The sequence below is a fragment of the Andrena cerasifolii genome, chromosome 3 (genome assembly GCF_050908995.1).
Source record: "Andrena cerasifolii isolate SP2316 chromosome 3, iyAndCera1_principal, whole genome shotgun sequence".
Lineage (NCBI taxonomy): Eukaryota > Metazoa > Arthropoda > Insecta > Hymenoptera > Andrenidae > Andrena > Andrena cerasifolii.
The window spans coordinates 19,006,200-19,030,192 of record NC_135120.1 but is presented as its reverse complement, the minus strand read 5'-3'; the positions used below and the strand labels follow the sequence as shown (position 1 = coordinate 19,030,192).

The 23,993-nt window shown below is 46.2% G+C and overlaps 1 protein-coding gene across 6 annotated transcripts in view; it reads right to left on the bottom strand.

Annotated features, from left to right (window-relative positions):
- The window catches only part of Ten-a (Teneurin-a transmembrane protein), a 593,712-nt gene that overhangs the window by 39,790 nt on the left and 529,929 nt on the right, over nt 1-23,993 (bottom strand). For all 6 annotated transcript variants that reach the window (XM_076809436.1, XM_076809438.1, XM_076809439.1 and 3 more), the window contains one exon: nt 9,127-9,407. In XM_076809436.1, coding sequence (XP_076665551.1) covers nt 9,127-9,407 — 281 coding nt within the window. The remainder of the gene's footprint in view (nt 1-9,126; nt 9,408-23,993) is intronic.

The window sequence follows — 23,993 nt, the reverse complement described above, 5'->3', positions numbered from 1 at the left end:
GCGGCACGAGAATCACTCGAACGGCCTCCACGGAGGTAAAACTCATCGCCCTTAACGGTACAGCCCGACTGAATCATATTTCATGATTATGTGCTCGTAACAATCAATATTTACTGCGGCAGAGCGAACGAAACGTACGGAGCAGCGTAGAAAGCTGGCGTTAAAGGCCCGTTTCCATGTGCCGTTCCACGGCCACGCTTGATTACGCGGGCGAGCCGTGGGTCCGCGGGAATTTCCACTTTATTTAGCCCCCGATACCACTCGGTGGCAAGTTTACGAGCCATTGCAACCTCCCAGACCGAAGCCGCGGCTGTCTTTATGTACACACTCGGTGACCGTGTCACAATGCCGGGCCGAGGCGCGCAATCAACTTCCTTATATTCTTAATGTACGTGGCCGGTGCTTGAGAGACAAAATAGCACCGTTACCGAGACTCTTTTATTGCGCCAGGAATCAGGAGCGGGGGCTTTAGTCGAACGTCTCCGGGCCGTCCTAATGGCTTCATAAATTCGAACAATCGCTTTCGAATTACGCCCGGGACACTGGATCCCAGCGACGCCGCGCCGCCGCGCCGGTAACTTTTCAAGAGGGGCATTGGCAATGATATAAAGGCCGCGACTCTGTTTCTGCATTTAACGTACGACCCTGTCGTCCGCGGACCTTCGGGAGGAAGGGTGGGGACGGAAGATGGGGGTGCTGTCGAAGGGCGCGTCGCGTTGCGGGCCAGGAGGATCTGGTGGAGAAATGATTGGGATTAAATTGGAGGGAGCAATGCCCGCTACGCTTAGGGTTACTATGTGGTACCCAAAAAGAGGACGTGTCTTCCTTTTTTTACTGAAATGTAAAACAGGTTTTCCTTCAATCACCTAAAATGTCCTCTCTTGTTTTATTCACAACTTTAGCCGGCAAAATTCCATTACTATATAAAGTTGAAAAGGAGGACGTTGTGAAATAAAACGAAATTTCAGATATCAGCTTTCATTATGCAAGAAAACATTAATGTATAATCTTGTAGCTACTGCATACTCAGGCCCTAAATAGATCTGGGTTAGGTATTAAACACTGACTCATTACAATTTCAAATATATCACTTGTATGGCTTTATATTTATATCGTAAGAAATGAAGAACTTTTGTTAAAAATAGGCAGCTCTGAAAAGAAATATCCATCAAGCATTTTTATATCACGACCTATTTAGGACCTGAATACGTAGTAGCTATAACATTATTCTAATCTAAACATTTTTTTTTTACATAATAAAACTTGATATTTAAAATTTGATTTTATTTTACAACGTCCTACTTTTCAAACCACTTCAAACTGAATCGTCCTTTTTTTTTCATTTTTCGACCTGGTAACGCTAGCTACACTCCACGCGGAAAATATTTCGAGCTAACCTTATTCCGCTACCCGAGAGATAAAGAGGGCGAATTTGTGGACGAACTCTGACCTTCGAGGACCACCACTCTCCTCCCAGAGTTCATTTGTATTAATGCGTTCGGTTGGCGGAAATTCGAATACGGCAAAGGATCCCGCGACAAAATCCTTATCAACCACTGGGCGATATCCGGCAAGTGAATTAATTATCCGTCCCAGAGGCCGTCGCGAATTAATTACGCGGTCTAACGAGCAGCTTTCTTTTTCAAAGAACGAACCGGCCTCGACGGTATACAACGCGTGTAACGACCCTTCGGCTTATCAACGCGGCGGCGCTGTCACGCCGGCTAATTGAATTCACGCGTAGCCGCGCCGCCGAAACGATCCGACAAATAGAGAATCATCCTCTGGTCATCAATATTTCATGTTCATATCCGCTTTTTATTTATTTATTTATTTATTTATTTATCGTCCCTTTTTACGCGCCACGATTTATCGCGTCCGCTTTATTGCATTCGTTACGTCGTCGGCTGGAGCGTCCAATCGCGAGGGCCGATGCCAACGGCAGAAATGGAAATTTTTTTTTCGGCTCTGGTGATATTCGATTTTCCGCGGCCCGTGTCCCGCGGACTCCGGGGGTCAGAGCCCGTTACATTTGCGAATAAATTCATGTATTTTTAACGCAGCCTCGAGGCAATCAAGCTTCCGGGCACCGAAGACCAGGGGAATTCGAAACGAGGGGGGGGGGGGGAAGCTGACGCGGGGCTAAGGGCGCGGATATCCGCTGTTCACGCAGTTTGATTCACCCTTTGATTCGAGATCGGGAAAAGGTGAAGTCGACTGGGAGCGACAGGCGGGGCTCGTTCGGGGAGGAACAGGGGGCAAAGGAACAACTTTTTCAATTATATTCCCTCGGATCGATCCAACGATTCATTCCCGAGAATGATTCCCGGATTATCGGAGGATTATCCGCCCCCGTCCCTCACCCTCTTGGCTATACTTCCGCTTTCTTTCCTCGTGTTATAACGAAATGTTTACTATCGATCTGTCTGTCCTCTCGTTCCAGGCTGATGGAAGCACGACGTCGAAAATCTTGGTAATTATTTATTTATATTCAGGGGTGGAATCCCACGAGTTTCAAAATGAACGACGCGCAGTGGTAATTAACGAAGTCGAGAGGAAACGTGATTAGAATAGGAGGTTCGTTGAAGATTAGAAATTAGGAACTCTGGTAATCTTTCTCCTTCGTTTGATTGGGTAAGAATCAAATTGAGGAATTGAATTGAAAGGCCTCGCCAAATGTGAAACAGGAAAAAGGAGACGCGCTGTTTGAGGAATTTTCGAGGCTTCCTGACCCACAAAAGTTTGCGACGCGTGTCTCTCGACGGTCACAAGTTCCCCGGAGGAGGGGTTGAACCAGTTGCCGTATTACCGCAACGATAACTCCGCGGGCGGCGAAGAGAAATCGAAGCGTCCGTGCGACGGCAGAGAAATGGCGGCAACTGGCAGCGATACGTTCCCTGGGAGCCGTGTCTTCGGAGCATCGCGGAAGAAAAGCGTGGGAAAAAGCACGAGTGCCGCGGGAATCTATCCGCGATTATTAATAGCAATCGTTCCGCTGCTTCCCTCGTCAACAAATAGGTCGAACGCGAAGAGTAACGGGGGCGATATGTAACCCATTCATAACAAGCTCGCGCTGGGATGTGGACAGAGGAGAAGTGGCACGTGATAAGGTAATATTAAGAGCGCTTGGCTGTCAATCTCTGAACTCGTTAGCGGAGGTCTCTGCTTTGTAGGAGGTGCTTTCAATAAATTCCAGGCGGATGAGAGTTACAGATATAAGAGTTTATTAGAAGTAGCTGCGTCTGATCCGTTCACAGCGCAGCCTGGTGTTAAACTGAGCTTTGGCTCCGAGGGAAAACAGACCCTGGCTTGTTGACGATACGTGACCGAGCCGGGATGGCTCGAAATCGTCGCCCACTTATTGTTGGTCTCATGACGCAAAAGGGTGTCAAAAAATATACCCAACGAAAGAAACTTTCTTCAGAATTTGGTAACGCAAGTTTGCAGCGCTTAGTGCACCATTAAACTTTTGTTTGAAACATTTTATTCTGTCTCTTGTACTTTAGGAGTTACACGCGGGAAAGTGGGAGTGCCTGTTTGACTTTGAGCCCAGTTTTCACACCATTAAAGGGCGATTGGGCATGAATGAAACATACCGAAAGAAACAGGACCTTAAGGGGAGGTTCCGGTCTAGAGCCCATCAAAATAGGTGATCTTTAGGAATTAATTAAAGGAAAACTAGTATATATAATTTCATGGAACTTTTTGCATTGTATTAAGGATGTTTTAGGTTATAGAAATATATTTTTTGTTTTATAATTAATCATTGCAGACCGCACTGAGGAGTCGTTAAAGTCGAGGCGTCAAAAAATTCATCCAAATCGGTGGGACCTGTATCCTCAGAAGTTATTATTCGATTCGACTGAAACTTTTTTTATTTTGAAGAATATTCTACTGCCTAGGGGGAAACCAGAAAAAAAAATAAAAAATGATATTTTCTTAGAAAATAACGACACTTGAAGTTTGAAATCACTTTTTCCCTATACTTTTCATCCTTTCAACGCCTTTGAAAATTATAATTTTCCATTTTTTGTATTTTTATCTGGTTTCCCCCCTAGCTAGAAGTATATTCTACAAAATAAAAAAGGTTTCAGTCGAATCGGATAATAACTTTTGGAGATACAGGTCCCACCGATTTTGAGAACACTGTTTCGAGAAAAACGCGTTTAAAGTTTTACGTCAGCGCCAAGTGGCCGGTTGTTTCCCATGAATTGCCGCTACTCAAATGCCTATAACTTTGGAAATTTTACGAATTTCAAAATATCCTTTTAAACATACATTCCTAAAAGGTTGAATATTCGAAAAATGAAATAAAAAGAATCGATTTTTAGACCGGAACCTCGTTGAGGAAGGTATTGCACCCCTATGCTCATAACGATCTTTGTAACAAGTTAATTTCTTATTTCGACTGATTACAAAACGCAGAACCACTCCTACTCGGTTTCACCACCCACTTCAGCCCACCCTCTGTACCCACAACCCTCAAGTTCCATTACAGAATCGAACCCCTTCAGATTCACCCTGTTCACGTGACCCCGCGCTGTTCCCGCGGTCACCTTACACACCAACCTCCCTCCGATTCCAAACTTTTTACTGTTTCCACCCGTTTAATTACAATTTCCAAGACTCGCGGTCGTGGCACGCCTCGCGTTTTCGATCGATCCGCTGGAGGAGCGGCCCTCGTTCGCCCTCCGCTCGCGGGAATTGCATAGAGGGGTCGAAGCGCCTCCGAGGCGGAGCTTGGATCCAGAAAAGATCCCGCGGACGAGCCACTCGCGGCCGCATAAATCAAATTGCCGAAAAGCGACGGGCTACTCTCTCGCGTGCATGCGAGATCGGCGCTGGAAATCGCTGCTGGAGATGCGGAGATAGCGGCGGTGGACGGGCTCTCGGATCGACGACAGACAGCCGCACACATAGAGGGAGGTGAGGGTGGCTGCGGGAGAGCGTGGAGGAGGGTAGTTTGGATGCAGTAGCAAACAGGCAGATTGGATTCCCGACTCGATTTACCGGAATGCAGAAATAACAGCTGGCGAGGTCTCCTCCAGGCCGATCCGGCTTTGCAATCTCCTCCTCTTTTCTTCCTTCCGCTTTTCAGACACCGCCGACGCTTCGAAGGGGGATCAAGAGGAATGCAGACGCTGGATTCGAGGGACAGTTGGCCGAGGGAGCGCTGGGAATGTCGTGTATACCGGGTGGTTCAGGTGACCGGGAGTGGAGTGGAAAATTTCGGGGTGCATGGAACAATTGGTTAAATTGTTCAGAGGGATGCTGAGCGACTGGATGGATGGAGGTGTGATATTAACAGAGCGACAGTTACTATCATCTCCGTTTTTTAAATAAAACTTGCAAGCCTTTGAATTTGGGAATTTGAAAACAGCACTTTAAATTCCCTTAATCAATTTACAAATCAATTTATATAGTGTAGCATTATTAGCTAAATATAATGTAACACCTCCACACACTTTTCCCTCAGATCCCTCAGATCCCTCAGACCCTCTCCCAGCTGGGAGATTTAAGAGAGTCACCCTGTATACGTATTCGCAGGACAATGTGCCCCTTCCCGCCCAGCCGGGCCACCCTTCTTTTCCGTCAAATCCCCTTTATTCCCTCCGCCTTCGAAAGATAAACCGTAATGGCGCTGCGCTCGGAGACCTTGACCGTCGTTCGGATTCGGGGATTTGTCGACTCGGGCTGAATGCAAAAACACAATTTCAGCCCGGTCCGTCCCCGAGGGCCGGTGTTTCGCGCTGATAACGAGGGAGCGTTAATTTCTCTAATCGGTCCCTGGCTCGGTTTTGCGAGCCGTTCTTTTGCCGGGCATGCAATTTTCATGTTACGAGACTGGATAAGCTACTCCGCAGATTTCCCCTGTTGTAGAGTGCTCTTTGATCTCTCTGTTCGTGCCTTCCCCGACTCGGGGGATGGTTAATCAGGGTGGAAAGAGGATGCTGTTTGCACAGACGTGGTTTAAAAATTACTCAACTTTTCAGCAAAAGTGTTGAGCAACTATTGAAATATTATGAAAAGGCAGGTGTTTGCGCTCCGAAACTCCTGAGGCACTTGTGGATACTTTAAACCGCGAATTTCTTCGAAAATAATAAAATTCTCGTATTAGTATTACACTTTCAAGAATATAACGCTACGTCAGCGTTTCCTAAACTGTTTCTACGATGGAAATTTTTCACCTCACAAATCTTGAAATTTTAATAGAACATCTGAGCTATTTTGTAGGGTAGGTAAACACACTTCGCGACAAAAAGATAGCACACTATATAAATATAAGTTTCTTTAAGTTTTGAAACAGTATATTGCATTGCTTTTGACGTTTATAGTGTTTAATAAGAACAACAAATTATTTCGATGTACTTAAATACATTTATTACCAGAAGAAAATTTTATTTTACCACTTATTGAAAAACATTACGTATAAATAATAAATAAAATAAATGAGTAACCACGATCATTTATTCTCAAGTGGTAATTATTTAAAACAAAACACATAAAAAATAGTAAAATAAACTAGCATGTATATAAAATTTTGATAATTTTTTCGAGGAACGCTTATTCACTTTCCACGGAACATAGTTTAGGAAACGCTGCGCTACGTTTGCACTGGAGAAAGTATCGATTCTCAGGTACTGATCAGCAGAATCTCCATCCAAAATTCAAGGTTCATCTATCTTTCCAACCTGAGCACTATCTTTTCCACACAGAATCCCAGAAGACACACCTGTTCCCCAATTAAGACAGAGTGATGCGCGACCTCTTTTTCTTTACTTTCCCTAACCCTTACACCTTGAACTGCGAACGTACCCCTAGTTCGCAACCACTCTCGATGGAATCCCCAGTTTCCTCCCCCAAAAACTAAATTTCAATTAGACGCGCCTAATGGCCTCTTCCTCCGCTTGCGTCGACGTCGAATTTCCATCGGGATCGTCGAGCCACGAAACACGACCAGCGACGGAGCAGGCGCGCGCTTTCCCTCCCCCTTTCCTTCTTTCTCCACCGTGAAATTTCCGTGAAAATCGCCGACCCGCGAAATATCCAGCAACGCGAGGCAACGCTCGCTCGCCTCTGGCCCAGAAAAGCCGAGGGGTAAACACACCAGGAAGGGAACACGGTCGAGTGACACAGATGCACTCCCGCGGGTGCATCGCCAAATTAAATACCGTTTAACGACGGAAGTCCGGATCTTTGATAGGAAGTGAGGCCGCGTAGCGACGGTTACTGGGCGCTACCGGTTCATTTAGCAACGATCCAGCCACCGGTTGGCTTCATCCGGCTTAGGGGAGATAGGTGAAAATATTGTCGACCGATAGCCGCCTCTTGCTTCCTAGGCGCGTCAACGCAGCCGCGTTTTCCGGTCAATGATCCTCGAAAATCGAGACGTCACGCGCGCTCGCGTTCTCTTGAGAAACTGGGGAGCTTGTGAGTTCGCGTGTGAATCGATACTGTGGAAGATTCAAGGAAGAATAAAGATGTAGCTTGTGTCCGAGCAGCACGCGATCAGACCACTCGAACACTGTGTTACGGTAATCTTCGCGTCCTTCAATTATTTAGATTTCCTATATTTTGTCCTATTACGGGATGCTCGACACGCGAAATTCTAGAAGCTTTAGTTCAGTCGGTTCGATAATTGTTCACTTCAATTAATTTTGTCATATCTCACTTCTAATTTTATAATCTTTCGCTTCTAATTTTATAATATGTCAATTCTAATTTTATAATGCCAAACTTCTAATATTATAATATTTCACTTCTAATTTTTATAATATCTCACTTTTAATTTTTATAATATCTCACTTTTAATTTTTATAATATCTCACTTTTAATTTTTTTAATATCTCACTCCTAATTTTATAATACTTCACTTCTAATTTTATAATATGTCAATTCTAATTTTATAATACCAAACTTCTAATATTATAATATTTCACTTCTAATTTTTATAATATCTCACTTTTAATTTTTATAATATCTCACTTTTAATTTTTATAATATCTCACTTCTAATTTTATAATATTTCACTTCGAATTTTATAATATGTCAATTCTAATTTTATAATGCCAAACTTCTAATATTATAATATTTCACTTTTAATTTTTATAATATCTCACTTTTAATTTTTATAATATCTCACTTCTAATTTTATAATATCTCACTTTTAATTTTTATAATATCTCACTTTTAATTATTTTAATATCTCACTTTTAATTTTTTTAATATCTCACTTTTAATTTTTATAATATCTCACTTCTAATTTTATAATACTTCACTTCTAATTTAATATCTCACATTTAATTTTATAATATTTTAAAATCAGTTGCAGTTTTATGTTAGAAAGATGAGGCATGCGATCTTTGGACGCGACCATCAACGGATGACTAGGATTCGCCGCGAATCCCTATCGTTCGATCCAGCCGAGTAAGTTTCGATTCGGGATCGCAAAACCGTTCGAACAAATTAATGCGATCCCCGTGGCCCCGGGTGGGATTCTATTTGTGGATAGATACCATCTACAGGCAAGTTAGGCAAATGAAAGTTCCGGCGAATTTCGGGCGAGCGTCGCGACCCCGCGCTAACCGAATCTGCAAGTTAATAATGAGTTATTGTACCGTAAATTGCAGATTAACAGGCAGAAGGATTTTCCGGGGGCGAGCGGCGATAAATTACAGGGGAAACGGCCGGGTAAATAAGAGCCGTTCACTGAGAACCGGGGATCGACGGCGCTACTCATACATAATAGATGAATTAACTGTATTTTGATTCCGTGGGCGCAGAGAACGACCCTTTGATTACGAGTTTTCGTGTTGCCGCGGAGATCTCCGATTTCTGCCAGCAAATTTCCTTCCTTTTTACATTCAGCGCGAGTCCGAGGCAAGTTTAGCAGGCAATGGAGTCGTGTACTAAATTGATGACGGTAATTTAAGCTGTCGCATTGGCCCGCGACCCGAAAGTCGCCTCAATCGCGAATCTACCATTTATAACCGAACTATTCTTGGCGAAATTCATCGATCACTCCACTTAGACTCTCAGAATGTGTCTAATCGTGCCTATTTTTAAATCGACGAGCACTTTTCTCGAGTTATGAAGGTCGCAGGTTATTATATCAGGTTCACTTACTGGCAAAGTAAGCAAGCATCGCCGTGAGCGCAACAGCGAGGAGGATCAGGGCGATCGAGAAGCATTTCCAGGAGCATCTGTGCTGGCAGCGTTTGTCGATGTGAAAACGTGACGGCGAATACGGGGAGTAATGGGGCACCGCTGCTCCGCGTAGTGGAAATCCTGGCATTACCATTGCTTGACCTTGAGCACCGACCGTCCCTGTGCCGCCATTCCCAGCAGGCGCCCCCAAACCACCCCCTAGAGAGCCCACTGTCACCTGCTGCTGGGGCGGTGGAAGTCTGCAACAGAAAATGAAACAACGATTATTACTTGTGAACGTGATGCCGCATGAATTATACACAACCCTCTCTAAAGAATTTCCTTTGTTAATTCTGGCTCGCGGGAAATTTATAAATTTATGTGAAAAGGTGCTCCGTAGATCCCCAGAACTCGTGGATATTTATATAGGTAGATGCACAAAATTTCGTGGAATTATTAAAAATGGTCCAAGGCTAACAGAGGCAACATCCTCCCCCAAATTCAGCCGAACCGCCCCTTCCAACCCTCCAACTGACAGCTCCATTCAATCAAACAACACCTCGCGCACCATGCACCGTGTTCTCCAGTACAAAGCGAAGCTTGTATCAGCCGAATGATCGCGCCCGCCAGAGGCAGGGAGAAAGAGGAGCCTCAGAAAAGGGAAAAAGAGGCGCGAGGCACGTTGATCGGGCGGTGACAACGAGACAGCGCGTAAAAATCGCTCCCATTAGCCCCCGACGCGGCCTCTCGTGTATATATCGAGCCAGCCCGGCGCTTTCAGAGGCCAGCAGAGGGTGTGCTCCCCCGGCCCCAGGGGGGTGACAGGTTAAAGCTTCGCCCCGTCAGACCTACGTCAAGGATTTTATTTTCATCACGAGCGATATTTATCTTCGCCCCTGCATCGAGAGTCCCTGGGTCCAGGATCAAAAGGGAGGGGGAGGTTGGTGGACGTCGAAACGGGGATTCGACACGGGCGCCCGGATAAATATAGTTTCTCGATAATCACGCGGGGCCCATGAATGGCATTACACGGTGGCCACCTAACGCGGGCTGCCGCCTCAAATCCTGCGCAAGAATAACGCGGACGACGAAGATGGCTAAGCGGCTACCGAGAGGAAACAGGAGCTTGACAATGCAACCCCCGAGCGCCAATATTGAATCTTCCGCTTAAGATTCTGCTGGGCAGGTGCTGGGACCAGGAACTGCGTGCTCTTGATAGAGACACAAAGTGCAGCAGCGTTTTTAACCGTATAGAATCTAAACTCCAGAGTCTAGACTAGAGCTCTAATTATTCGAATAAGTTCGAATAATAATAATTTCTTCGAATATCCGGAACATGAACTATTTTTTCACACTTTATCGTGAAATTTCTTTCATATTTGCCTTTACAATTGCTTTGCAAACGATAAATTAGAAACTTTATTAATCTTTGGTGAATTTGTACATTTCGAAACGGAAAACAGCCATCAGTTATTAATATTATTGTTTTAATAATTTATTTATTTATTTATTTATTTGTTACGGGACAAGCCCAATTTGTACAATAAAGAAAAACAGTGGCATACGTACAGGAACTAGAAAAAATAAAAAGAAGAAAAAAAAAACTAAGTAAAGTTAAGTACTGCCCCTATCTTAATCTATGACAATTTTGCGCAGATTGCTTTTGAATGTTTGCAATGATCCCCCGAAAAAATTGATGTGGTCTGAGTAGGAATTGGCAACGCCGACGATCCGACTTACAGGATCGCGAGCACCAAACTTAGATTTGGTGCTTGAACAATAAAAGGGTGTTCTTCCTCAAAGGGGCAGGACAGTCGATGCAACCATTACCAATCTTGAATAAAAAACATAGATCGGCAATTCGCCTACGCTCCGATAACGTAGATAGGTTCAGGGAGGCAAGAATTCGGTCATAATTGTGATTATCGCGTGACACTGGACGGCCCAGTTTATAAGCGGCAAACCTAAGGAATTTGTGCTGAACTCTTTCTAGCAGTGAGACGTATTTCAACTGCAAGGAGGACCATATTATAGACGCATATTCTATTGTAGGTCTCACTACAGTGATATATAGCAATCTTAAAGTATGAATATTCTGGAAATCCGACGAGAATAATGAGTAATAATGAGTGATCCCTAGTCCAGTAGCTCTGGTAGCCCTAGTCTAGACCTTGAAGTAGCGGTGGTAAGAATTGAGCCACGGAGCGGAGGCACGATACCTTCCAGTAAGAGGATTACAAGGGACAGTGGAACGCCGTGGATCCTTGGAAATGAAAGGATCTCCAGGCCTGAATATAAAATTCCAAGCGAGCTTTGACGCTGAAAAATAGCTGAAAGCGACGGCGGCGTAAGTGTCTCAGAATCATCTATCCTATCACACCGTTCAATCGAGACTTTCAATAACACAAACACGGGCCCAGCCTTGCGTCCACTGTCCACTCTCCTCTGTCCTTTAGCGTACTCCGAGGTTCGACCCGGCAATCAGGAGCAACGGAGATGTTCCAACAGTGGCACCATAAAACACCCACTCACCGTGAAACAAGCTTTCGAAACGTATACATTCCCGCGTCGCCGCGGATAGGATAACAGCGGACAATTTATGAAGCGAATCTTCAAAGGAATTTCATGGGCGACGAAATCGCGGAGTCGCGCGCCCCGTCTCCTTCTTTCTCCGCACCGTTCGGCGCTGAGGATCATTAAGACGTCCCCCCTCCCGCGTGACGTATAAGTTATTTAACAACGCTCGACAAATACCATAAATAATCGTGCGGGCGCGGTCTTCGCGAGAGATCCTATAAACGTCCCCTCATATTTCCTCGGGCGGGAAGCAATCAGACACGACGCGAGGAGAGGAGAGTGGAGGAGAAAAAAGGAAAATATCTCTGGCAGAAGTCCCGGGCGGCGTAGTTGCCGACTGGGATCGAGGAGGAGGAGGAGGAGGAAAGAGGGGCGGGAGTACACCGAGCGCAATAAATATTGCTTTTTCTTTGGGATCATTAAGTGGAGAACAGACGGCGGCAGAAAATTAATTTGCTAAAAGTATCGGCGTGCCCGTCGCCCGGCAAAAACGCCAAGTGGAAGAACTTTAATGGCGAAATAATGGGGGGGGGGGGAGTCGGTCTTAAAAGTTGGACAGCGGCCAGTGACGTTTTATACTGGACGTCTCGCTGTCTGCTCGTGTGATCTCGCGGGCAATTTATTGAAAAGGTACACGCAGCGTGGCCGTGAACGGAGTTTTGTGGGTGGTTGGAATTGCCGTCGTAATGGGAGATTAATACGAAGGTGGCGGAAGGAGAGCTTTGGTATCGAGATTCCTGGGAATGTCTGGTAGAGTCTCGGGCAAAGATTCAGTTTTTCTCAAATGTACCCACTTGCTCCACTCGAAATGTATAAAATCAACTCGATGCGTCTATCGTGCAACTGTAGGGATACTTCCGACTCCGCCGCCAGATGGCCTTCCAACCGAGCCCTCTTTCTCGTAAGTACTCCCTCAACTGGTGATTTGTATATACATTGAATAATAATAAAAAGATCTTTAGGCTTTGCTTTTGGAAGAAAAATTGAAAAAGCACCATCTGGCCGGGAACTTTTGCACGCCACTGTATACCAGTTTCGCTCGACGTTGTGACAACCCCGCGTCTAAACCCGGGTCTGCTAGGCAGGCCTTACCGATGAGTCCCCTAAAGAGTAGGCCCAGGACGAAATGCAATCTCCTCCTTCCTTCTCTCTCTCTCCTTCCGTCCTACCTTCCAACCGAGCCCCAACCCCCGCTAAACAACGCTCGATACATCCCTGCAGCGTTGCGAGCACCCTGCGGAATTACCACTTCCATTTCCCTGAGCCCCCGCCGCTTGGAGGACACCTCGCCGAGCGATCAAACACAGAAACGTCGCCCCGCGATCTCTCGAACGTTTAATTGTCATCGGGGGCGCAATTCCGTTACGCGCGGCAACCAATCAGCCCCCGTCGCGGCTAAAGCTCTAATGAGATTGCGAAACGCGGCAGACACGCGGCGAATTTTCCGACGGAGACAAATAAATACAGCTTAGGTTAAGAACCTTCAGACAGCCGGGGGTGGCGCGCACCGTCGTGTTTCCCGCTCGCACACCACCCCCCGAGGACAACCGGATTCCTGATTGCACGTAACGGACAAATGAACCGAGGGGAGAGTAGCTGAAAACAAGATGAACGGGCGAAGGACGAGAAGAGAAACAGGGGGAGAGACGGTGTATAAGAGAAAGAGAGAGAGAGAGAGAGAAAGGGTGAGAGGAAAGAGAGAGAGAGAGCGACGGAAGAACGGAGTAAGCAGCAATTCGGCGCGTTAACGCCGCGCGGGCACCCCCTTCAAGCTGGGTTAATCCGTTTGCGCGAGTAAATCAGTTAGGCGAAATTGGGTTATATTTCCTAATCGATACGATGGATTAGGTTATCGCGCCGGTACGTCCGTTGGATCCTTTAGCCACGAGTGTATGCGCGCCCGCTCCTATCTAGGGTCAGTCGCGTTTCTGCTATTATGTCGCTGATTTACGAGCACAGTGGACGCTTCTCACAGTACGAACGCCAGAGATACGGAACATAGGAAAATCGACCCGAGTGGCCATTTCTTCCCCCCCGTTCTCCGTATTTCCGCGATCTCGAGGCGGTCCAAGAGGACTTTGGAAGAACCTCGGCTGGCAGGCCGGACAAGTCTTAACGAAGTGGCCCAGTCCCAGCGCAGAAAAGAACCTTTGATGTCTGACCACGGTCCAGAGGCTGTGCACGCTCTTGTTATCGAGCGCGTTCCGTGCAGCGACGCGTTCGTTACATCATAATTGGATCACACGCTCGGCCCTATCCTCGGCTCCCTCTCGATGCTCGCCCGCTCCAATCTTCCACTCAGACAACACTCGGCTCAATATGTGACAGCAACGCCACCCGCAATTACCTTTTTAACTTCGGAATACGTGTGTACAGAAGCCGAGCGCGCTTGTGCGCGCTGCAACACAGTGGACGGCCGGTCAATTCGCTTAATCGGTTGTAGGTGTTGCGGAGGAGAGAAATGAGAGGAGGGAGGGAGAGAGACGTTCCAGCCTGGTGGCACGCCTCGACGGACGCGAAGGAAACTCGCGGATGCTAGCCACCTGAAACGTCGAACGTGCCTTGAATTAGAATAGCCACCGGAGGGAAGAGGGCGGAGGAATAGGGTGAACGAGAGTTCGCGAGAGAGACTGTAGCGAAAGCAGGAATTTTATCGACGCCCCAGGGGGATCTCTTGACTCCTGGAATTGTTTGAACGAACCGTTCCAGTCGAGGCTCGCAGCGGACTCTCCTCCGCTCTACTGGTCGTTTAAACAGGCTTGTGTGACCTTCGGATGACCTCGACGTCTCCACCCCTGCGATCTTCTTCGTGCAACATTGATGCACCCTTAAGCTGGGTTTACACCTGACAAGTGACTCGGTCTGCTACTCGGCCCAGTGAAAATCTTAGCCGATTTGCCAGCCGGATTACTCGGCCGAGTCACTCGTCAGAGTACTAGAATATGCGTTCAGACTGGGCGAGGGCTCGGCCCAGTGGGCTCAGATTCTAACACTCGGCCGAGTAATCCGGCGGGGAAGATTTTCACTCGGCCGAGTAGCAGACCGATGAGACTCGGCCGAGTCACTCGTCAGGTGTAAATCTACCTTTAGAGTGTCTTTAGTACCGTCGAAGAGCGGCTTTATCAGTTAGATTTTGAAGCGCACGCTTCGATGTACCGACACGGGACCGTGCACGCGAAGTGGAACCGCTGGATCTCATAAAACGTTGCCTCGCGGAGCAAAGCTTCTGACAGAAGCGCCTAATGTTCGGCAGAAGTGTTTAAAGTTTAAGCGCATCCGCGGCGGGCGAGCTATTTATTAGAAGGTTAGGTGGGAGGTTTTATTTGTAGCCGCGACAGCTGAAGGATCTCGACCGACTTTTAAACTCCTCGGCCAGCGCTCCGGCTCCTCGATAAATTTCATTTAACGCCGACGAACAAACGGAACGTCCCCTGGCAAAGGTGGCGTCCTCTCACCTTTCCTTCAGCCAAGCGAGCGGACGGACTTCATTATTCCCGACGCGACGGCCATATAATTTCTTCTCTCTCCTCTTCCCTTTTTTTTCCCCTCCCTTCTTTCGCCTGGAAGTACGATTCAATTTCAACCGGGCGTGACCCCTGCGTCGAGTTACGGATCCCCGTGTTACTTTATCTTCCTTTCGAGGACGGCTCGCCGGCCGTGGAACAGCCTGGGTGTCGGATTTTTATTAGAATTCTTTGTACGTATCTCGCGACTCGTAATCGCCCGCTCTCCAATATCCATCGTTTGCTGCCGGAGATCAGGTGAACCGTGCCCGTAACAAACATCCCTCTCGTCTTCCTTGTGTATAGATGGTGGAAGCGATATGGGCTGCAGATGAAGTTACCCTTACTAGTAGTAAAGTTTGTAGATGGGTATTGGGGAGGAGGTGTGAAAGGTAGCAGTGCTTCGACAGTAGACGAGTAGCTAAACTTCAAATCTGGTCTAGCTTATTCTCACAGAGTCGAGCTGTGAATTATAGTTTTCTGAGTTTTCGGATTTATTTTTTACTGTTCTGTTGGAAAATTCGACACTCCACCCAACAAAAGAGGCAAAGTGAGCATGGCGACGATGGGTCCGGATAGCGTGACACCAGGCCCATCGTAAATTAGTCTAGGGCCCTTCAGGGCGAAACCTATTTTTTCGACTAAAAACATTTTTTTATGAGGAAGCTAGCGATTCGATTCATGTGTAATTTGTACTATGTCTTTATGCATCTTTGAAGAAGTTGCAGGTGTTTATTTATTAATTTTTAATAATAAATATAGGAGTTACGCATGGTCGAACAACACACCTCACAATATTTGACGTAAATTCATCTAAAAGTTTTCCAAAGTTAACTCGTTTCCTTGAGTACTCCGATTCTTACAGTTCCTTCGGACTAGCCTCCATACAAAGACACAATTGACCCCATAGTTAGGCGAATGTCCCAATTTCTGCTCATTTAAGAGGTTACTCATCAGAAAGAAGGTGTATAAAGTTTGTTTGTGATAATAATTTGCAGACAAATTGATTAATTCTTTACTAATAAATCAACCAGTCGAAAACTATTTAAGAAAGATATTTCAAGATGTTTAACTACTAGTAATTTGTAATTAAATACAATGCTTTAAATGTCCGTATTTCTGCTCACGAAAAATAGCGATGTACGTATTTCTACTCACCATTTGTACCAATTTCTGCTCACATAATATGCTGCCTTTTTCAGAAATATGATCTCATTTCTGATTTCTCGAGAAACAAAAAATATGGAGAAATCAGGAACACTAACCACAACCAGCTAAATCACACAGGCGAAAAATCACGAATCTCTCATTTTAAAAGTTTTTCGTTGCTTACGCTGCACTTTGATTAGCCCCAAGCTCGTGCAACACTCGCGTACATGTTCAAATAATTTAGAATTATTTTGTTGCGACTATAGTACAAACGTAACGCTTATAATAATAAGAAAAATACGAAATTAACAGAACCGGGGACATGAGCAGAAAATTGGGACGTTCACCTTACTGGATACAAAAAACAACCCTGAACGTGTTCAGCAACGAAACCATAAAGCTCCGACTTCACATCCCTGATTGTAGACGCCAACTGCATCCCCGCTCGCTAGTCCTCGCCAAACGGCTACGGTACACCACGAAACGACCGTAGGATCGCAATTAGCGAGTCGAACGCGTCAGAGGGGCGTAATTATCGTGTCGTAAGCAGCTGCGGTGGCCAGCTCGTGTTTGATCGCGAAAGAACGCAAGAAGACGGGCGTAAAACAGGCTTCCGGTGTGCCTTTAACGCGCCCCCTGGCCCGTTAATTATTAATTTCGTTCTTTTAATATTAATTAGAAGCAACCTTGGCTGCGCGGCACGTAGCAACGCCGTGATTACGTCGAGATTATAATTTTAATCGCCCTCGATTACCGCCCCTTGTAGCCGTAACACCACGAACGCTTCGATCTTTCACCCCCTCCCCCCCCCCGCTGCTGCCTCACCCCCGCCCCCAATCTTTTCCAGGGGGTTGGCGCGCTTAAGGGCGAGCTCGCTAATAATGGGCCGCGATACCGTTGAATATTCAAGGCGGCGACGGCTGCAAGGTGGAAGGAAAGCCCGGCGTTATCGCGATTTTAAACGCGCGAGGATCTTCTTTGTCGTTCGACGACCCGCGCGCAGCTTACAAGCGTTACCCCTCTTGCACGTCGGGAATCTCGTTGCGAGCAGTCCTCTTTGAATATTAATACAGACAACGAGGAAACACGAGGCGATGGGACTTTCAGGGGAACGAGCGGATAATGGGGAAGGAAACGATGATTGGCCCTCGTAGCTGACGATGACAAATGGGCAGCTTTGAGCGAGGAATCGTGTCATCGGGCTCTGTCTCTCCTTTGATGGAGTGTCGGGCTCCTGGCTTATCGGGACGCGCTGATCGCTTTCTTTCCTTTGCTAAATGGCACCTCGGGAATCGTCGGCGGTGGATTACTTATTGTTACCCCCGATTTATCCAAGTAGAGTTCGCAGGACATAGGTCGATGTCTATGGCGGTCGGAATGGTAAAATGGCCCTGTGGCAACTTCCAAACCACATGGTCCGGAGGACACACCAGTAATAGCACGTTAACGAGGGTCAAAGACTAAAGTGTCCCTTCTGAAAACCGCCTTCCGCCCCATCGTTCGAGGAATCGATGTAACGCGGCGAAACGGTTCGACTCTTATTAGCCGAGGCCCAGGCAGATGAATCTTTAAACGGGCTTCATGGACCCCGTGCCCCCACCGCGACAGTTGAACACGAGAACGGACGCGGCTAATGTCAGTCGCAGCGTTGTAAAATGTGACACCAGCCAGCTGCTCCGTGCCACTCGGTAACACAATCCCGCGTAAATCCTGTCTCCTCGCCTTCTGCAGAGGGCCTACGTGGTTTATTGCTATCGGCGTCGAGTTAAAGGTATACCAGCTGCTAACAGCTACGCAGAAATCGGAGTCACCGGCACAGCCTGATAACGAAAGTCACAGGGGGAGAGCGTCCTTTCGATGTACGAGATCAATATTTTCCGATCAATTTTTTGTCGCGGTTTAGGGGCTCTTCGGTTATGGTCGACGTCGCCGGTGGACGGTGGAGCTTTCAAGGGTTTCAGAGTGATATTTTTCGGGAAGGCGATCGGCTTAGAATCTAAATAATTTAGAATGCTTCTGTCAGATTTAATTAAGACCATGGAAATGTAGCTGGTTGTTGGGAATGAAGCATTTGTTTTGCAATTAATTATAAAGAAATAAATTCCAGCTGAGACTTGTTGTTCGATATAATTTTTATTAACATCATAGGCTTTAAAAAAATATATTTGTTTAGTCAATAATATGCATTATAGATGACGCTAGAGATGGACCATTAATAGGGCCTTTTTAAAAAAGTTTCTTTTGTGTGGCAGTGATAACTAACAAACAAAGGTTTCAATCGATTCAAATCAACTTCGAGCACGTTAACAAATTCTGTAGTTTTGGCCTGAACCTAATTCGAAGTTGGAAGGACTCTTAATCTTTATGAAAAGTTACTAAAACCGCATCTTTGTCTAACGAAAACGCACCACTTTTAAAAATTACCATTTGCTAGTTGTCATTTTCACAATTTTGCATTATTTGCAGGTCCAGTGCAGAACCAGAGGTATTCTGAGAAAGAATTTACAAGCTCGTCGCCAAACTTCGTTTCGTTTCGTCAAAATCGTTGCAAAACAAAAGTAACTTTTCTGAAAAGCCTCTTTAATGATCCATCTGCAGCGTCATCCACAATGCATATCTTTGGCGAAACGAACATGTTCTTTTAAAGCTTACGACGTTACTAAACATTGTGCCAAAGAACAAGTCTCAGTTTCGATTTTATTTCTTTGTAATTAATTGAAAAAAATGCTTCATTTTCGACAAAAACGCCTGGCTACTACCCTTAAGTTATTCAATAGCAAACACAGATACCTTCCCTCGGTTCATCCTCAGATTTCAGTGATTACAAACACGTACTCGTCCTCTGATCACTAAGAAAAGCCCTCGATCGCAAGAATCAACCCTTCAACATTTCCACGCGACCGAAGCAACCCTGAAGATTCGTTAGCGAAACCTCGTACACCGATTACGATCGCGACGAAAAATCGCTGCCCCGCAATTTTCCGCGCGGTGCGGAGGCCCCATGTAAATGTATGCAAATAAGGAGGGGGTGACCTTCGTCGCCACGAGTGATCCCCGGAGGTAATGAATCGCCGCCCGATTCCCTGATAACGGATAACGAGTACGTTTGTCCACAGAGTATCGACGGCCGCCGACGTTACGGTCCATCGCGGAAGGGAGGACCTGACGAGATCTCCCGTACACGCAGCATGCATTAGCCTGGAAATCATTCCACCCCTTCGATCGATCCTCGAATCTCGCCGAGCATCTCTGTTCGCCACGGGGCCGAGATAAAATCGCGCGGCACGTGAGAGGAATTGCTCTCCCTTTCAACGGGGCCAAATGAAAATCCAATCTTTCCCCGTCACGCTGGATTTAATGCATGGACGCCGACCACGTCGCCCCCACCTTTCCTTGTACATCGATATTTCATACTGTGTCTCCTTGGCCCCTCGAACGGGGGATGATCTTCTGAACAGCGTACGCGGGCAGAGGAAGCGGAGCGTAGAGTTACCTCGACGACGGGAATATTCTGATTACCTAGTTTGTATCCTTATTTGTTTATTTATTTACAATGAACAGAGAAGACCCACTTTGTGACAGAAGGAAGATAAAAAGACACCGCTTAGGGAAACAGGTGTTACCACTAAAATAAAAACAGAAGATAACAGAAAAATACAGAAGAGAGTAATAATGTTTTAAGGGGTTATACCCAGTCAGGCGGTCGAAAAGAGGCGAATATTTGTGAATTTTTTTTGAAGAAGCGGAAGCGTATATTTTCACAAAACTTTTTGCGGAGGGAATTTTCCGACATATTAATTTAAAACAAAATGGCGGCTATTTAAAGTTGAAATCCTGATTTTTCTCGTGTGATTTTTGAACGAAAAAATCAAAATTTAATGAAAATGTCAAGGGGACATTTTACAAAATAAAAAAAAATTAAAAAAAATAAAATTAAAATTAAATTTTATTTCAAGTCCTATTTACAATATCGCTCTATACCCTGATTTTAAACGAGGAAAGAGATCCATGGAAGAAATCAACCTCGTCTCGAATTATAATTTCTGCTCGTCAAAGACACAAGTGTGCAGTTAGATCACAAATTATTAAAACGCAATATAAATACTCTGTACCCCTGTAGTAACACTAACCGTAACAGGCTTCCAGCACTCGAGGAGAATAAGAACGCACCTCCGTCTTGAGCAGTGACCAATCTACATCAAATCCTCCCAAGGAACAGCAGAAACATCGCCGCAGCATTCGGCTGCGAGAACACCAGATAGCTACACCCCGCAACCTTTGTTCCGCGAGCGTATCCGGCCGGAGGCGCACCGCAAAGATTTATTTCCCTCCCCCGTTTCGTTTCCCGTTCCATTATCCGTGGCCCGTCTTCAGCCCCCCAGCAACGCGAGCCAGAGTCCGCGAAGGCGATCCGCCGCGGGTATATTTGCGACGGGCAACACGTACACCGTGCACAAGGAGACTTTCATTTCCCTGGGAAAAATATCGCCACGCGTTCTCCCCGTGGCCCGTTTCGCCCCGTGTTTCTTATTCCGCTTCTTTATTGCGAGCGATCAGAATTGAATAATGCAATGGACGTTCTGCATCGAAGGGCGAGACAGACCCAGCCCCTCTTTCTGTGTGCGCAACGCTGCGCGAATGTACGTGGCGGCTGTGAAACCGCGGTTGCGTGTGCGGCGTCTTCTCGAGGAATTTACGCACCACCGACCTGGAGATTTGTTTCGTCGATAGTTTTAGGGGGGATTTATACCGTTGCGAGATGGCCGGAGAGAGGCTAGAGCGGGAATGGCACTTCGCTATATGGTTAGGAGAATCGCGCCAATAAGGAGGGTGGAACGAGATCCACTTCCATAATGTGACGTTTATGGTGCTTGGCTGCCCTGTTCACTTGAGTCATTCGAGAAGCTTCGGTATAGACCAGAGGCTTGGAAAAATGGTGACTTGGGAAAGATTCGAAGAGATCGAATGGAGGATTAAATTGAAGTGTGTTGAATTAAGTTGGAGTAGCTGAAGCAAGCTGTGCGTTTAATCATCGGTTGTCACACTGGCTCACAATGACCCACAATTTCACATTCGAGGTAAAATATCTTTGAGGCATCGTTCAAAATGATACTACTGCTTTGAATTTTGGATATGTTTTACAGGACCGAAAAATAAGGTATACGTGTTTTTTTATAGCGGCCCGTTTTTATATTTAGGGGGTGAAACCAACCCCCACAGTTATAAGATTTTCAGGTGTTCATCTCTGATTGCTTTGGTTTTTGGATATGTTTTAGAGGACTGAAAAGGAAGCAATACGTGTCTTTTCATTTTGGCCTGCTTGAATGTTTAGGGGGTGAAAGCAGTCCTCCAAAGTTCATACGGGGTACAAAATTGTGTTGAGTAAAATTTCATATAAATTTAATTTGCGTGATAATTTACTGTACGGACGATGTTCTTGTCGTCAGTCACCCTTATTGGAGGGTAAACTACCCGCAATCGTTTAAATACGTATTTGAGAGACTTGAAAAGTGTGAAAAATGTCATAAAAAAACTTAAAAAACCATAGACAAATTATTTTATGATGACACGTCAGTGGTTTTATGCCCTCCCATTGCTACTGACAATGAGGGGTGAGCAATCCCTAGTAGTAATTTAAGAAAATTCGAGCAGCCACCTTGAAGATTCACGAATTATTTTCACGAATTCAGGAATTCGAAAGTAGCAATGGTGGCCATCTTCCACGCTGCAAGTCGCTTTTTTCCAGCCCCCGAACAGAATTGGTATTTCAGGTGGCGGGAGCAGGCAGGGCTGACAATCACGATTCCTCGTTTTGAGGCGTCGAAACGAACGAGCGAGCTTTTCGTTTTGTCGAGGCGGTGCAATCTACCGGCAAGCCTGCCAAATCGACTGGTCGATTCGTCCGCGAAATCTCGTCGCTTCTGGCGGCTGCACCGTGCGATCGGGGGGCGCAGTTTACGGGGGGGGGGGGATTAATAAAACGAATTCTAATGCACGTGATTTCCCTGCGAAATTCCCGGGGCGCCATATCGCTGTCCCAAATACCCCCAAACTTCCCCCAGAACATCCATTACGCCAGAAAAATCAGTCCTCCTCTGATCTCCAAGTAATCTCCGACCGACACGCAGAATATTCCCACGAAACTGTTCGCTCGTGGAATTTTACATGGAATTTTGAATTGCAGAAAAATTCATCAAGCTCTCTGAAGCATTCGCGAGTAGTCAATGTTCCTTCAAGATCCTCAAAGATTCCACCTCAACCACCGCGGACATCTTTCAAAAGAAATTAGCCACGGAATCAAGCCACTTGCACGCGGAATCGCTGCCAAAGCATCCCCCCTTTGCGCGTTTCCCCTTTCGAGTTTCAGCGCCTGGCGACAGAGGCGCCGAAAGAAACGTGGCGTTGTTTGAACGAAACGTTACCGGGGGATTTTCGAAAGCCGTGCTGCTCGGGGCGGGTTGCACGTCACGCCGCTAACTAAACACACGAATAATATTACCGTGCGCGGGTAGCGCACGGTCGGCAGAAGGCCTTTCACGGCGAAAAGCTCGCGCGATTGAAAAAGCTCGCTGGCGACGGGCGAGAGCGCGTCACAAAGGGACCACGCAAGTCGGCGTGTTTTTTGTCGTTAACCCAGTATTCACACAGGTGACGGGGTAAAGGCGGCCTTTCCCGTGTACACCATTCCAAATGCGGAATCAAAGCTGGCACACCCGGTCTCCGTGCAGCGTTGCCTTGTACACCTTCTGTCCTGGGCGACTACGTCCCGCGCGATATCCGTTCCGATTCGTTACCGGGCCATTGTCGGGACTTGAAAATCGTCAGCGTTTCAAAGTCATCGGGCCGGGGCAAGGCCGTGTCGCCGGGAATAATACAAGGAAAACGATTTGAAACGCGCGCTGGAGGACGCGCTAACGAGGGAAGGGTTCGGCGGATCGTTCCCACGAGTGGAGTTCTTCTAGCCTTTGACCTCGAATCAGGTCTCCAGGCCTCTCTGCGGCACCAGTGCTCCGCTACGGGGATTCTATCAATCTCCTCGATGGCCGAGGGACCGCGCGGGATCTTCCATCTTGATAGATAAAGCATAAAACGCCGCGAAGCTTGATGAGACAACTTCGAAAAGCAGCTTCGATATTCCACCGCGACGGTCCTTCCAGGAATAGGGGAGGACTACATAACATAGTTCATCATTTAACTAAATACACAATGTCAAAAAAATGTTCGAAGCTGGTTATGCCTTCCACCTTTCGTTACTTAAAATTTATTTGTTTTTATCGTTACTTAGAATATATTTATTTAAATGTTTCTTTCTATCTTCTTTTTTTAAAAATCCTATTTTGCGTTGGACGAAGTGTTTTTTTTACTTAATTCTCCTCAAAATAATTAGTGTTACTTTCGTCCTACCCCTGCAGGACAAAAGTAACAATGACAGTCACTGCGGAAAACTGCCATAACTTTTTAACTACTCATCACTTAAGGCTGAATCTGGGCTCAAACGATAGACAAAGAAACATAGTATCTTAAGGCACAATTTTCATTTTTATATCTATAAAAGACAATTGTAGGCTAGGCCAAGTGTAAAAAGTGTTACTTTTGTCCCGCTCTCCCCTACGATTA